Genomic DNA, 15,683 nt, shown 5'->3' with positions numbered 1-15,683 from the left:
TTTTGTACATATCTTGGAAACTATTATAGCTATGTCAACCAAACTCTACAGAGTCGTTTTCTTCAGGTATTTCCATATACAGTTCAAAAATGGAAGAAATCGGATAATAACCACGCCCACCTCCCATACAAAGGTTATGTTGAAAATCACTAAAAGTGCGTTAACCGACTAACAAAAAACGTCAGGAACACTAAATTTTACGGAAGAAATGGCAGAAGGAAGCTGCACCCAGGCTTTTTTTAAAAATTGAAAATGGGCGTGGCGTCGCCCCCTTATGAACCAAAAACCATATCTCAGGAACTACTACACCGATTTCAATGAAATTCGGTATATAATATTTTCTTAACACCCTGATGACATGTACGAAATATGGGTGAAATCGGTTCACAACCACGCCTTCTTCCAATATAACGCTATTTTGAATTCCATCTGATGCCTTCTCTGTATAATATACGTATATATTAGGAACCAATGATGATAGTGGAATAAAACTTTACACAAATACGGTATTTGAAAAATATTTAAATGACGGATAATGAAATCTCGATTATCACTTTATCGTGCGAGAGTATAAAATGTTCGGTGACACCCGAACTTAGCGCTTCCTTACTTGTTGATACGTAACTTCAGCTTTTGTGGTAGTAACTCTCGCGCTTCTCTACAAAATTTCTACATAACGATGATGCCTACTTCACTCATGTGAAACATTATGCGAGAACATAAAAACGTCTATTTTCACCGAAAACTGTCAACATACCAAGAAAAAATGGTCGCTTCGTGTGCGGTGATAGAAAAGAATGAAGCCATGCTGACCTTTCTCACTCAAGTGGCAGCTATTCTAAAAATGGGTTGGGTTGTCCTAAACTAACTGCAGAATTTTTAAAATCTCTTTTGTCTCAAAACGACCAATAACTATTTATATTTAAAAAAATATTCAAAATTGTCAATTTTAGGGTCCCTGAGCTCCGGTAACCGCTAGCTAAAAGATGTCGATAAAGTTGACTATTAACATAAGGCTTAAGTAGGCATTCTTAGACACTATGTGGTTCAGCATGCTCCGTTGACTTACTTACCGAAATATGGCTAATAAGATATGTTTTTCACGAATTGAATTGAGTTCGAATTACAATCATACAAGCATAAATTGAGATTTATTTAGTATAACAAATATAGAATCCGATTATGAACTGTCCTGAATCTTAAATGCAATAAAATTGTTCAGTCTGAAAATACAAATAAAATACCTAATTAATATTGTGATATCGTAAATACCGAGTTGGACTTCATTTATAAATGAACGAAATTACACAAAAACATAGATTCTGAAATTTTTATTTTTCTGTTTTTACCTTTGCCCAGTGAATGACATCACTTTTCGCAGCTTAAAATATCTCACAGCGGATGACATAAACACTGCCATACGCCACATCGGCTATCGTGCTGAGTTCCGGGAAAAACTCTTCGCATGGTGCAAAGAAAAGGTGAATCAAGGTTTCATAAGACTTTGAGCAATGAAATATTCCCTTTGTTTATCTTCTTCACATAACAGTTTCCGACAGCAGACAAAAGCAGCACACCGCGGGAAGTCTCCCCACGGCACACGGCTGCAACCATTAATGGGACAGTCAAAAAACCACCCACATCCATTGTCGTGCCTGCGATTTCCATGCAGCCACTGCAACAACTACAAACTGCGGCGAGCGGCTTGCAAACAATCCCAGCTAATATGGCGACCAATAATGCCATAGCAACACTCACCGTTATACCGAGCTACACAGCCACTACAACCACCGCCACCACCGCTGCCGCAATATCCACCACAGCAACAACCGGCTCTGCCACCATTATCAAACGCAACAGGGCACCAGCTGAGGATTTTCTAAGCCTGCTGCCGGGTGTCAGCAGCGCTACAGCGCACATGGGCCATAATATGCCAGCTGTTGTGCTGGAGCCGACATTAGATTTGCGCGGCGCGTTCAGCTTCATGCCACAAAATGCCAAATCACCTAAACGACACGCAATGGCAACGATAACTGCTGCGGCGGCGGGGGCAGTGACAACAACAACGACCGCATCGACAGCAGCCGCAATGACGACCAGAGCCGCGATGATAAAGACCATAAATGCCGAGGAGCAGTTTATGATGGCGAGTGGCAGCGGCAGTGGTGGCACCGGTGGTGGCGATTCAAATGGCAACAGAGGGGCGAACGCAGAGATTGTTATAGGTGTGGGTGGAGGCGGAAGTTGCAGCGGCGGCGATGGCTATGCGCCTAAGGGACCATTGATTATGCAATGCCCCAAAGTGGTAGGTAGACATGCGTGGGAAGGGAGAGAGGTGGGTCTTTAAAGGGTTAGACTGTTATTTTCATGAAATTTTATGACATTTGCTTTATATTCGTCCATTTTTGTGTAAAATTTTTTTTTCCAGGATACCGGCAAGGTACTGCAAAGCTCGCACATCGGACAGCGCATTAAGCAGTTTTACAATAAAAACGGCTACCTGGAAAACAGCCAACGTAACGAAATCGTGCGCCTCATTGTTTCTGATGTAATGCGCCAGGGGGAGTCTCTGAGCCCGAAGGATCTGCGTGCGATTTTAAGTGACATCATAACACTATTCCCCAATGAACAAGCCGCAGCGGTAAGTACATACACACATATATGCCTTCTTGAGTGCGAGTGTGTGGCTGCTCTTGAAAAATACGCTAACACATGCTGAAGAATTTACGATCTCCATTTTATCTCGCTGTGATTGCAGGATTACTACTTTATTTATCGCGGCGGTAAAGGCAACCCGCTGGGTCGGCTCTATCAGCGCTACTCCAATGAGAATGTCAAGCGTCGCCGCATGATACGTCTCAGCGATGACGAAGATTGTATGTTTGACGTTGATATGACACAGCCGATGAGCACCGGCAGCAGTTTAATGGACGATGATGACACCATGTCCACGTATCCACACGACTTGCCCGGCCATGTGCCACGTGTGGACGAGATGACGGCGCTGGCCCTGAAGCAACTGCTGACTACGGACCATTTTAGCTGGGAGGAAGTGTGTGATAAATGGATTCAGACCTGGGCGCTGCGGCAGAAGGAATTACAACAGAGTGGTTTGGCTGAACTGCTCACCAACTGGTCAAAGCTGGCCGATCCACGTGCCGCCGAGTTGGTATGTGCGACCGTCGCGTGCAGTTGTTTGTTTGAGTGCGTTTTGTAAAGTAATTTGTTTGCAGTATAAAATCGATTTTCGTCACGTCTTTCCGGATAAGGAAAATCTGCTGGTGTCCAAGTGGGATGACTACATGAAAAAGGTCACACCGCAATTTGATAAGAAGCTCCATCATGACGACATCAAAAAGTTATACAAGTACTGCAAAATGGGCATGGCAAGTAAAGGTATGTAAAGAAGAGATGTAGAGACAGTTATGGGAAGGTATCAATGAAAATATTGAACGGGGCTTTTGCGTAGAGAAGGGCGAAAGTTGATCCGTTGTTCACGTCTTTATTCGATATGATTCAGGTTGAATCAAAAAATATATGTATTTAGTGAAGTAAGTGCAACGAAATTGCGTTATGCAACAAATTATCATCACGTTTAAAGTATACATGGTATTACCACAGTAAATGCCGAATCGATAGAATAATAAAAATTTTTTGATTCCTTGATTTTCCTAAAAATTTTGATTCCTACTCTGTAGTCTTATCGAAAAAAACTGTAGTCTCATCGAAAAAAACTGAACTGCCACCTTTACTAAACATTTTAGTTGAAAAAATTTGATAAGTATACTCCATTATAATTGAAAATTTGATAGAAATAGAAATAATAAAAATGATTTTCAGAAAGGTTGCCACCTGACTAAAATCTTTGAAATACAAAAAATTAATAAGAGCGATTCGATTTGAATGAAACTGAAAAAAAGTTTAAATATTTTTTTATTAAGCGTTGCCACCTGACTAAAATTTTTTAAATAAGAAAAATTTGTAAGCAGAATTCGATTAAATTGAAAGTGGAAAGAAAAATTAAAAAATGTTTAAATAATTTTTTTTAAGCGTTGCCACCTGATTAAAATAGTTTAAATACGAAAAATTTACAGTTCGATAAAATTAAAGGGAAAAGAAATATAGCTTTAAATATTTTTGTGTTAAAGGTTACCACCTGTTTAAAAATTGATATAAATAATTCAATATTCCTATATCATTGCCATATAAGAAACAATTGAAAAATTATTGACAGACATGGAAATATTGTTAATAGAGACGTCATATTCCTTATAATAATTTCTCTCCTTATGGATCTCATTAACACATCAATCTTTTAACACTTCCATTTCAACTCTCTCACACATTTCAGACGAAAAGGACTTCATTTACGCCGTTGGCTTGACTGCGCTGCTGCCCTGTACGAGCCGCTTCAAGGATCACTATGGCAAGTTGAGCATACGCGCCAATCTGACTGACAGCATTGATGCATTTGTGATGCGTCTCAATACGCTCGAATCATACGAATCACGCTTGGATCTGTATAATCGCAAATATGGCCCGGTCAATCGCACCACACACCCTTTTCTGGTCGTAATTATGCCCAATGAATGCACAATTTCGAAAATCTACGTTGCTTTGGAGAATCACTTCTATTGCATGCAATCATTCCTGCAAGCGCTCGACTTGTGCTTCAAGATTTACCACACATGCAATCTGAAGTATCCAACGATGTGTGAAAATGTGTGGACTTTCATACAACGGTACTTTTACGATATGACCGTACCGTGGGAGGCACGAAATGCGAACTTAGTTTCATTGATGGTGTCGCTGACCATGCAGAATTAAGGACGAGGAAGGAGAATTAAATTTTACGCTCATTTTATGTGATTTTATGTGATTTTTTAAGTAACTAAATATAATTTAATTAAAGTAAACTTCATTTGAGACGGCTCTGTGATTCATTTACAATGGATAATAGGGTTTTTAGATGTGTGGTTTCCAATGAGGAAATAGTTTTTCGGAATTGGTCTTTCTGACAGTTGTCAACTGAACCACACTCAGTTTTGTTTGCCCGCAGGGCTGGGATTTGCACATAAGTTGAAGAGATTTAAATTGCGATGAAAGTTTCAGGTTGAGATAGAGATTGAAGCTGCAATTGAGGTTGATATTGAGATTGAGATTGAGATTGGTAATGAAAATGAGATTCATATTATTATATTATTATATTCAGTAGGTTAGGTTTAGAGGATTAAAGTCCCGCACTCCGGCTTTCGATGCTTCCTCTCACTACAAAAAAAAAGAAATAAAAATACTGTAACTGCAGAACTGCATAATTTAATAATTTCCTTGAATATTACTAAACTGGTTCCCATTTGTTTGAAATATCCACTAATAACTGGTTAGGTCATTGGGTTGATTCAAAATTGAGGTATCTACCGATATATTTCAAAATCAGTTCCTCGAAAGCCAGGATTATTAGCTTGACATTGAGGTTAAGAGAAAGACTCGGATGTAGATGAGAATTGGGACTGATATATTGAGACTACAATTAGGGATTGGATTTGAGATGCAGATTGAGATTGAAAATGAAATATTAATCTCAATATAAGTGCGCTTGAGGGTAAGACTGGGATTAAAGTTTTGTGATTAAGATTGATATTGATATTGATATATATATATATATATATTAGGGTGTATCATTCTGAGGCAACCTTTTTTTTCAACTGAAAAACAGGCTGAATGTCTAGAATCGATTCTTAATCGACTTCGACTACTGAAGATCGATTCGATTAGAATTAAGTTTACCATCCCTACTGGCAGCCATCGCATGCACATATAATAACCTCCGCACAATAACCACCTCAAAAAAAAAGAGTTTTTTCCATGTAATTTATATGGAAAACAGAAAATTTGAAATATGCACCTCTTAATATTAATATTAAGAGCTCATCTTTTGAGTGACTTTCTTTTTCACATTTTCGAAAGTTTGTAGCCTGTTTTTCAGTTGAAAAAAAGGTTGCCTCAGAATGACACACCCTAATATATTTATATTATTAAAAATATTATATATTAAAAATTTATTTCTACCGAAAAGACAATTCAAGGAAGTTGACTTTTCCAGATATCCATTACAATTTCAGGTCAATAAATGATATCTAAATATATAACTTAATTCTATGTCATGAAATACTTATATTTGCAATAAAAGTAGTTTTGCAAAAAAGGAATGCATATATTTTTGCAAGTCTCTTTCGGAAAAATAACAAATATTTGTGAACTGAGAAGAGGAAAAACTTAAAAGTTTATATTTTACTAAGTGACATCTGCCTTCGTTTGAACTCTCGAACATTGTTTCAAACTAGTGACTACTCACCTTTCGGCTGCTACAACAGCATTGATATAAAAATGGAAGCAAACACACACACAGGCATGCACTTATAAATTCACATATTGCATTTCAATAGCAAACACTTGACTGAAAAGCGCAGCTAAATGAAAGAGCAAAGTAACCAAAGACAATGGCAATATAAGGGCGGGGGGGTAATGTGTCAAGAATACTTGCTGCCTGCAATTCAATTGAAAGTTTCTAAGTGCAGAGCAAACAAAGCGAATCATCTTTGCAGTTTTAACGCTACAAGCTCACACACACACACAGTCATACTAACACAAACAACACAATGGCAAAGTTCAACAAAGTGCAACAGGCAACAACAAACAGCTAAACAACAGCAGCAACAACAAAACCAAAACAATAAAGTGAAAGAGCGAGCAAATATGCGAAAAGTTAAGTAAGTAAGTAAAAGAAAAATTGTAAACTCGCACAAAAGTTCAGAAAAAATGAGAGAAACATAAAATAAAATGGAAAATATGAATTAAAAATACGGCAAAAGCAAACAGCCCAAGTGAAAAATCAAGCAAAAGTAAACGTGAGTATATCACTGTGTAATCAAACAAGGCAAGCAGCCGGCGGAGAGAGAGGAGGTGGGGGAAACAAGGGAAAGTTCGCTCTTGAAGAAGCTGTCGTCGAAGAAATTTATAGCAGGTGCACGGCGCTGCTTTCAGCGAGCGCGGCACAACTTCTGCTTGCCACCAAAAAGTGCAACAAAACAACAACAAGGCAAACAACGAGAGGCGCAGGATTAAATAAAGAAAATATAAAAACTTCGCCTTTCTGTGTATGTCGGTGTGTCTGTTTTGTAATAAAGAAAAGCTACTGATGCATTTGCATTTTATATGAACGAGCTGCAGCTGTTGAAAGTGGCAAGTAGTAAGTGGCAGGCGGCTTTTCATGCCATATTTGCCACACAGCCACAAGGCAAACAGGAAACATGCAAGCATATGCGCCGCCAAGTTGCACAACAAATGCAAAATGCATACGAATTCAAATAAAAGTTATGGCTGGAACTCAGCCTCAGCCTCAGCCTCATCCTCAGACCTTCTTGCCACGCTTGTGGCGGCGAAGAAAAATCTGTGGCGAAAGCAGCAAATGTGTAAAAGTAAATGTCTAAAAGCTAATGTGAGCACAAGTCAAACAGAAATCTTACAAAAAATACACAAACACACACGCACATACACATACCGCCACGTAACGGAGCCATGTGGCAGTGTCTGTGTTGTAAATATAAACACTTTATCTTCAGTTTGTTGATTGTGTGCGCACAATGAAATGAGATTAGAATGCTCGGTATTGAGGTCAGACGAAAAGTTCCGTAATAAAGCAAAAGCCGAAGTTGGCTAAAATTCACTTTCAGCATCAACATTCATATGTGTTTGGCCAAATAAGTGTGTGTTTGCGTTGCTTAGACTTAAGAGTGGCGTCTTGCCCTGTAAGAAAGTGAAAATTATGAAGAAGAAGCACAGAAAGTGCAAATATTTTCAACTCATTAGAGACAACCCTGACAATTTAAGTTGAATTTTATTAATTTATTTAGAAATGTTTGTGAAATCTTTCAAATGCAACGAGATTGAGTGACATAACAAATCTCAAAGTATAAATACTGCAGCGAAGCAGCTGAAGTACTAGCTAGTAAGCCGCCATAGACATCCAGGGTGACGAGTTCACGGGATTATATGAGCTATCAGCGCCAATTACAGAAATCCAAAAGAGAGAAGAGAGAAAGAAGACCATAACTATAAGGTAGCAACGATGGCAAACCTCAACTAAAGGACGATGGACCCACAGACTTATACCTGACATCCATACGTGGATAAGTAGACAACATGGGGACCTGGATTTCCACCTGATCCAAATATGAAGCCGGCATGGATGCTTTAGAGGCTATTTATACAAATTTCAAAATGACGTCAGTCCGTATTGTTCGATGTGTACGGAGGCAATAGAAGACTCTGAACACGTGTTTTTCCATTGTCCTCAGTTTCTAAATATAAGGGAGAAGATGGAAAAAGCACTAGGTGATAGTTCAACGATGGAAAGTTTGACTACACTTATGTGTCAGTCCTCTGGGAAGTGGAAAGCTGTTCGCGAAGTGGCAATTTCTATCACGACAATACTAAGACAGCTACAGCAGAATAGGCGTCAATCCGTCCGTGAAGTAATACCATATCTAGTGGTTCCGTGGGAGAGAATTGAGTTGCGGATTAAAGTTCCGCACTTCGGCTTTCGATGCTTCCTCCAACTACAAAAACAAAAAAAAAATAAAAATACTGTAACGGCAGAACTGCATAATAGAATTATTTCCTTGAGTATTACTAAACTGGTTTCCACTTGTTTGAAATATCCACTAATAACTGGTAAAGTCGCTGGGTTGGTTCAAAATTGAGGTATCTATTTCAATTCATTCTTATTTCAAAATAAGTTCGTTGAAAGCCAGGTTATAGAGAAGAAAGGGACAACGTGTTTTAGCCTCGCCTTCCTCCATACAGCTTTAGCCGTGGGAACACCTAAAAGTGTGGCGAGATTTGCTGAATAAAAGTAGTTCGGAGAATCGGTGCACTCTGGGCCAGAAAAATTTCGAAGTCGTACCAGTTCTGGTTGTTCACCAGCGCTTGCTGAGCTGACTGGAGGTCCATAGGTCCAGCGCTTGAACACAAGAGAACATCGGAAAACCGACTTGCTTTCAATCGGTTGAAAAAAGCCATTGCACCTCTTCTTCAACGTATTAGCCCCGCCCACAAATCCCCAAGCAGATGTGTGAGCAAAGAAAGACGCAAGACGATTCCGCGATGCAGTGATCTAGATTGTTAGACATATAATCGAAGTCGTTGAGGACTTCAGTGTTTCCGTGCCCGGGAGCCTAACAAAGGATAAGTTAAAGAAAGACTAAAATGTAGTGAAAACTTAAATATGGATAAAAAACCCAATGACTGTTAAAATGCTGTAAAAAATATTTTTTTATGGCGAGCTACTAATCAAAAAGGGCATTCAATAAAACTACTAGTAATATGAAACAAGATACACGATGAGTGAAATGGGCGAGCAGTCATCCACAAAAATAATGTAATGAAATATAATAAAATTAATTCAAAATAAGATTAAGATAAATTAGTGAGTGAAATATATCCGGTGACAGCTTTTAAGTCCAAATGGCACACATACTGACAGTTATAAGACGTTAACAATTAGTCACCTAATTTTAATATCAGGAAATAGCAAACGGACGTTTGATAAAAGCTATCCGAAACGTCAGCAACTCTGCCCTGTGTCGCTTGTTTATAATTACTGCGATTTGATTATTTTGGTCAAGCCAGGTTTTTTAAAGTGACAACGAGATTTTCTGAAAAATGCCACTGAACTTGATGGCATTCTTTTTCTTATTTCTTCTTCTTCTTAATTAGCGTAGACACCGCTTACGCGATTATAGCCGAGTTAACAACAGCGCGCCAGTCGTTTCTTCTTTTCGCTACGTGGTGCCAGTTGGATATTCCAAGCGAAGCCAGGTCCTTTTCCACCTGGTCCTTCCAACGGAGTGAAGGTCTTCCTCTTCATCTGCTTCCCCCGGAGGTTACTGCCTTGAATACTTTCAGAGGTTGAGTGTTTTCGTCCATCCGGACAACATGACCTAGCCAGCGTAGCCGCTATCTTTTAATTGGCTGAACTATGTCGATTGCGTCGTATATCTCATAAAGCTCATCGTTTCATCGAATGCGAAATTCGCCGTGGCCAATGCGCAAAGGACCATAAATCTTTCGCAGAACCCTTCTCTCGAAAACTCTTAACGTCGAGTCATCAGATGTCATAGTCCATGCCTCTACACCATTTGCAGAACGGGAATAATGAGTGATTTATAGAAATTGGTCTTTGTTCGTCGAGAGACAAGTTGACTTCTCAATTGCCTACTCAGTCCGAAGTACCTGTTGGAAAAAGTTATTCGGCATTCGATATCGATGCTGACATTGTTGATACTGTTAATGCTGGTTCCAAGAAGGACGAAATTATCTACAACTTTAAAGTTATGACTATGACGTGAGAGCCAAGTCGTGAATGCGACGACAGTTTGTTTGATGACAGGAGATATTTCGTCTTGCCCTCGTTTTCTGTGCTTCCCTGTTCAGTCTGGAGAAAGCAGAACTAACGGCGCGGATGTTGAGGCCGATGATATCAATATCATCGGAATACGCCAGCAGCTGAACATCTTATAGAAGATTTCTCCAGCTCGATCAAGTTCTTAAGCTCGAATTATTTTCCCCAGAAGTAGGTTGAAAAAGTCACACGATAGGAATTCACTTTGTCTGAAACCTCGTTTAGTATCAAACGGCTTGGAGAGGTCCTTCCCGATCCTGACGGAGCTGGTGTTGCTCAACGTCAGTTTACAGCCGTATTAGTTTTGCGGGGATACCAAATTCAGACATCGCGGCATAAAGGCAGCTCCTTTTCGTGCTGTCGAAAGCAGCTTTGGAATCCACGAACAGGTGGTGTGTGTCGATTGGTAGGTAGTTGGCGCAGATTGTGGGGTCTCTTTTTTTGTGGATTAGGCAGAGCGCACTAAAATTTCAATCGTTGGGTATGCTTTCGTTCGACCATACAAGTTCTGTCACAAAAGAAACAGAACTTTTTAAGTATAACTGTTTCTGGTGGCGCCACCTACTAGTGGGTATATGAAATAAAAAGTTTGATCTCTTGTTCACATTTCGTAAAAATTTTAAGACAATTGGATAACTACAATGGATGTTATCGATCAAAAAGTGACAGCAGCTTTTGGTCATCGGTCGTAAAATGCAAAGAGCAAATATTAAATTTTGTTTTAAACTTGGGAAAACGTTTACTGAAACATTTCAAATGATGAAAAAAGTTAATGGTGATCAGTGCCTATCCCGTAGTAATATGCATGAGTGGTTTACGCGATTCCAAGAAGGTCGTGAGGACCTCTTTGACGATCAGAAGTCGGTCGTCTTCAGAAGTCAAAAATAAAGACAATGCTGATTTGTTTTTACGATTCCGAGGGTATTGTACACCGAGAGTTCGTCCCACCTTGCCAAACAATTAATGCTGTGTTTTACCTTGGTGTTATGAAGCGTCCTTTGTCACGCATTCGTCGTGCTCGACCACAATACCGTGAGGCAGGGTCCTGGCGCCTGTTGCACGATAATGCGCCGTGTTATCGGTCGACGCTTGTCACTGATTTTCAGATTTTTTGACAAAAAACTCCATATTAACCATTAATCACTCACCCTACTCACCTGATCTGGCACCCTGTGATTTTTACCTATTTGGAAAACTTCATTTGGCCATGAAAAGACACTGGTTTCAGGACATTTCACCTATCCAAAGGGCGACGACCGATATTCTCAAGAGCATTCCGAACAAGTAAGGAAGGGCTAAGTTCGGGTGTCACCGAACATTTTATACTCTCGCATGGTAAAGTGATAATCGAGATTTCATTATTCGTCATTTAAATATTTTTCAAATACCGTATTTTTGTAAAGTTTTATTCCGCTATCATCATTGGTTCCTAATGTTTATACTCGTATTATACAGAGAAGGCATCAGATGGAATTCAAGATAGCTTTATATTGGAAGAAGGCGTGATGTGATGTGATGTGAACCGATTTCACCCATATTTCGTACATGTCATCAGGGTGTTAAGAAAATATTATATACTGAATTTCATTGAAATCGGTCTAGTAGCTCCTGAGATATGGTTCTTGGTCCATAAGTGGGCGGCGCCACTCCCATTTTCAATTTTTAAAAAAGACTGGGTGCAGCTTCCTTCTGCCACTTCTTCCGTAAAATTTAGTGTTTCTGACGTTTTTTGTTAGTCGGTTATCGCACTTTTAGTGATTTTGAACATAACCTTTGTATGGGAGGCGGGCGTGGTTATTATCCGATTTCTTCCATTTTTGAACTGTACATGGAAATGCCTGAAGGAAACGACTCTGTAGACTTTGGTTGACATAGCTATAGTAGTTTCCGAGATATGTACAAAAAACTTAGTAGGGGGCGGGGCCACGCCCACTTTTCCAAAACAATTGCGTCCAAATATGCCCCTCCCTAATGCGATCCTTTGTGCCAAAATTCACTTTAATATCTTTATTTATGGCTTAGTTATGACACTTTATAGGTTTTCGGTTTCCGCCATTTTGTGGGCGTGGCAGTGGGCCGATTTTGCCCATCTTCGAACTTAACCTTCTTATGGAGCCAAGGAATACGTGTACCAAGTTTCATCATGATATCTCAATTTTTACTCAAGTTACAGCTTGCACGGACGGACGGACAGACGGACGGACGGACGGACGGACAGACGGACGGACAGACAGACATCCGGATTTCGACTCTACTCGTCGCCCTGATCACTTTGGTATATATAACCCTATATCTGACTCTTTTAGTTTTAGGATTTACAAACAACCGTTATGTGAACAAAACTATAATACTCTCGTTAGCAACATTGTTGCGAGAGTATAAAAATGATCTTAAACACTAATTTGAAATGCTAATTGACCGGGCTAAACGCTGTATCGAAGCACAAGGAAAATACTTTGAATAAAAAAATATAACTTTTGAAAAATATTAGTTTTTTGTTGTTTTTTTATAACCAGTCCTGTTTCTTTTGCGACAGACCTTGTATTTTACAAAGAAGCTGATGCATGCTCCTTATCAGTTCTTCGCCGCCGTATTTGAAAAGCTCGACCGGCAATCCATCGTTTCCTCCGCTTTGTTGCTCTTCAGATTGGTAATTGCTATTCAAACTTCTTTATGGTCGGGCTGCTCCGTCATTATCGATTGGGATTATCACTTCATAATTTTGGTATGTTCTGTGCATCAGTCACTAGACCACCATCGGGGGTTCTACAAGAGTAAGCTCCGGTCTTGGAACTTTCTTTTAGCCGCCACATTTTTTCGTAGAATTTTCGAGCATTACTTCTGTCGGCCAGCTTGTCAAGCGCTTCATACTCACGCATTTCGGCCTCAATATTTTTCTGTCTGCAAAGGCGTCTCGCACCTCAAACAAAAAGTTACGTTTTTGCTTTAGAATGCTTATACCATCAAAACCTCATAAAATTTAATGCACCGATAAGTTAATGCTCTCGAAGTGACGCTATTTCTGTTATATTTTGCTTATATTGGAAATCAAACCAAAAAGCGCTGAAATGAAAAAGATGAGACGAGAACAATCGCAAATTTTGGAAGGCCACGAAGCTTCAATTGAATCAACAGGTGCCGAAATGTTGGAAGCTCGTTATAACGACAATGAATCTAGTTAAAGATTATGTCAAAGAATAATCTTATATTCCCGCAAAAAAAAATTCTTTCAGTGATCAAAGGTTTTTCCGCCATATACCGGTGATATACTGTGTTGCTACAAGCAACCGTTCGATGCATTTGATGGTACAAAAAAATTGCATGATAAGATCTGTCATTGAAAATGAATGTTTTGATTTATGATTTAAATATGATTTCATTGAAAATTCCTAGTTCTGCAACGCATGTTCAACCCTCCGATTACAAGAAATGGTTCTAATCTGTTGTTAGAAATATTTTTTCAATCATTTCTAAAATAAATTTCAAATTAATTTTCAACGTTTCATGCAATGGCATACAAATTAAAATCACAGCAATTCTGCGAATTGCACATTGACCGCTTCATATGCGTTGGCTGCGTCAAAAGTTACTCATACGCCATGTATCCGCTATATGCAATTATAGAATTTATAAATTTATAGGCTCTAAATTTGTTTATTTTTGTACAAATTATTTGATTATTAATTCCCAATAAAAACATGTTATTTTATCTTAACTTTTATTTATTTTTAGCTTTTGAATATTGATTGCTCAGAGCAAATTTCAACAATGAATTGTTAACGCCATTTAAAGGTAATATTTAACGCAGATAATTCCCTTTAAAAATTATGGCTTACATCGAACGGAGGCAAATATTTAAATGCGATGGTGATGTTTAATTAATGAGGATTATTTTTCAACGTTTTGCAAAAATATTTGGTTGCTGAAATCAAAGCTTCTGTTTGCAATGGAATGTGATTTATGCTGAGTTAACAAAAAAGTCAGAAAATTATTAATAACATTTATTTTTATAACAATACAAATAAGTCAAAAAAAGTGTGTGTATGTGTGCTGGAGCAAATAAAAAAAGTTTTATAAAAAAATATGAAAATAAATATAGCTTTTTGTGTGCGCTTTTAGGGCTCATTCATGTTACCAACAAAAAAACAACGAAATTTATTAAAAGCTTGTGTAATCATGTTCTTTGTTATAGAAAATATTAAATTTAATATAAATTAAGCAGTTCACTGCTGCATATTAATTAAATAACTTCTTTATGCTCTGTTATATCGTAACTTTTGATTTCATTTATATACATTTAATTTACATCTGTCAGTTTTTTGTTTATTTGTGAAAAAATTAATTTTGTTTGAGGTTCAACGAGCAGAAAATATTAATTAGAGAACTTTGAAATTTTACTAATGGTAAATTGGTTAGTATTATAACTTACCAACAACAAAAGACAATATCTATTTGGAGGATTAGAGGATTTATGAGATTTAAATCGCAAGTATACATCAAATAGTACAAAATTACTGTCAAACTCACAAAGGGCGAATTACAAGGGGACTAAAATAACTCCGTCTCCGCCTCAACTTCTCAATTTCGCCACGATCGTTCTAAACCTACTCTACCTTCGCGATGAACACAATCCTAACCTGCCTCCAGACCAACGAATATATAATAATCAAATGCAGCTCGCATAGATGAGTACAAAACAGCTGCACGAAAGCATGACTGCACTGGCATCCTGACCAGTGGACTCAAATGATTGAATAAGTTGATCGCCCACGGTAGGTGAGGCTCTTTAGGAAAGCTTTACAAACCGTGCCGAAGAATTTGACGACTTATTCACCACGTAAGGAGAGAGCATGGAATTTTATCCTGTTGCATCTGGAAAAGAAACCCTGGGCTACCTGAAGTATAGGTACAGTTCGTTTTTCTGATGTCGCAAGGGGAAAAAACGTATAGTTCGTTATGGCAAGCTATCAATCAAGCACTCATTTTACCTGTGTCACTGGTTTGTTGCAGCTTATGACTTTTCGTCCCCAATCCAGAAATTTCATAGCTGCTCAGCCACCCCTCTTGGATGAGGTTGAGATTGAATTCGTCTCGTTTCAAACGAGCAGTAAGTTTGCGAATACCGCTATTGCATGTTGAAGGTTAACCTGAAGAAACTTCTGCAACAGCGCTAGTTCAGCGCCTGCTCCGTAACATGTTATTCCTCCTCGAAAAGCCATTC

At 38.6% G+C, this 15,683-nt stretch overlaps 1 protein-coding gene across 2 annotated transcripts in view; it reads left to right on the top strand.

The window, feature by feature from the left end:
• The window catches only part of LOC120772846, a 30,937-nt gene extending 16,384 nt beyond the window's left edge, over nt 1-14,553 (top strand). The window contains exons 2-7 of one of the 2 annotated variants that reach the window (XM_040101661.1): nt 1,360-1,481; nt 1,550-2,305; nt 2,429-2,641; nt 2,759-3,169; nt 3,234-3,396; nt 14,195-14,553. In XM_040101661.1, coding sequence (XP_039957595.1) covers nt 1,360-1,481; nt 1,550-2,305; nt 2,429-2,641; nt 2,759-3,169; nt 3,234-3,396; nt 14,195-14,208 — 1,679 coding nt within the window. In that variant the 3' untranslated portion in view covers nt 14,209-14,553. Of the gene's footprint in view, nt 1-1,359; nt 1,482-1,549; nt 2,306-2,428; nt 2,642-2,758; nt 3,170-3,233; nt 3,397-4,351; nt 4,929-14,194 lie in introns of those variants that run through there. The other variant, XM_040101660.1, reaches the window with a different exon arrangement.
• The last annotated feature ends 1,130 nt before the right edge of the window (nt 14,554-15,683 follow it).

Source organism: Bactrocera tryoni, chromosome 3 (assembly GCF_016617805.1).
Source record: "Bactrocera tryoni isolate S06 chromosome 3, CSIRO_BtryS06_freeze2, whole genome shotgun sequence".
NCBI classification, from domain to species: Eukaryota; Metazoa; Arthropoda; class Insecta; order Diptera; family Tephritidae; genus Bactrocera; species Bactrocera tryoni.
The sequence above is the reverse complement of the archived record's forward strand: the minus strand, read 5'-3'. Positions and strand labels throughout refer to the sequence as shown.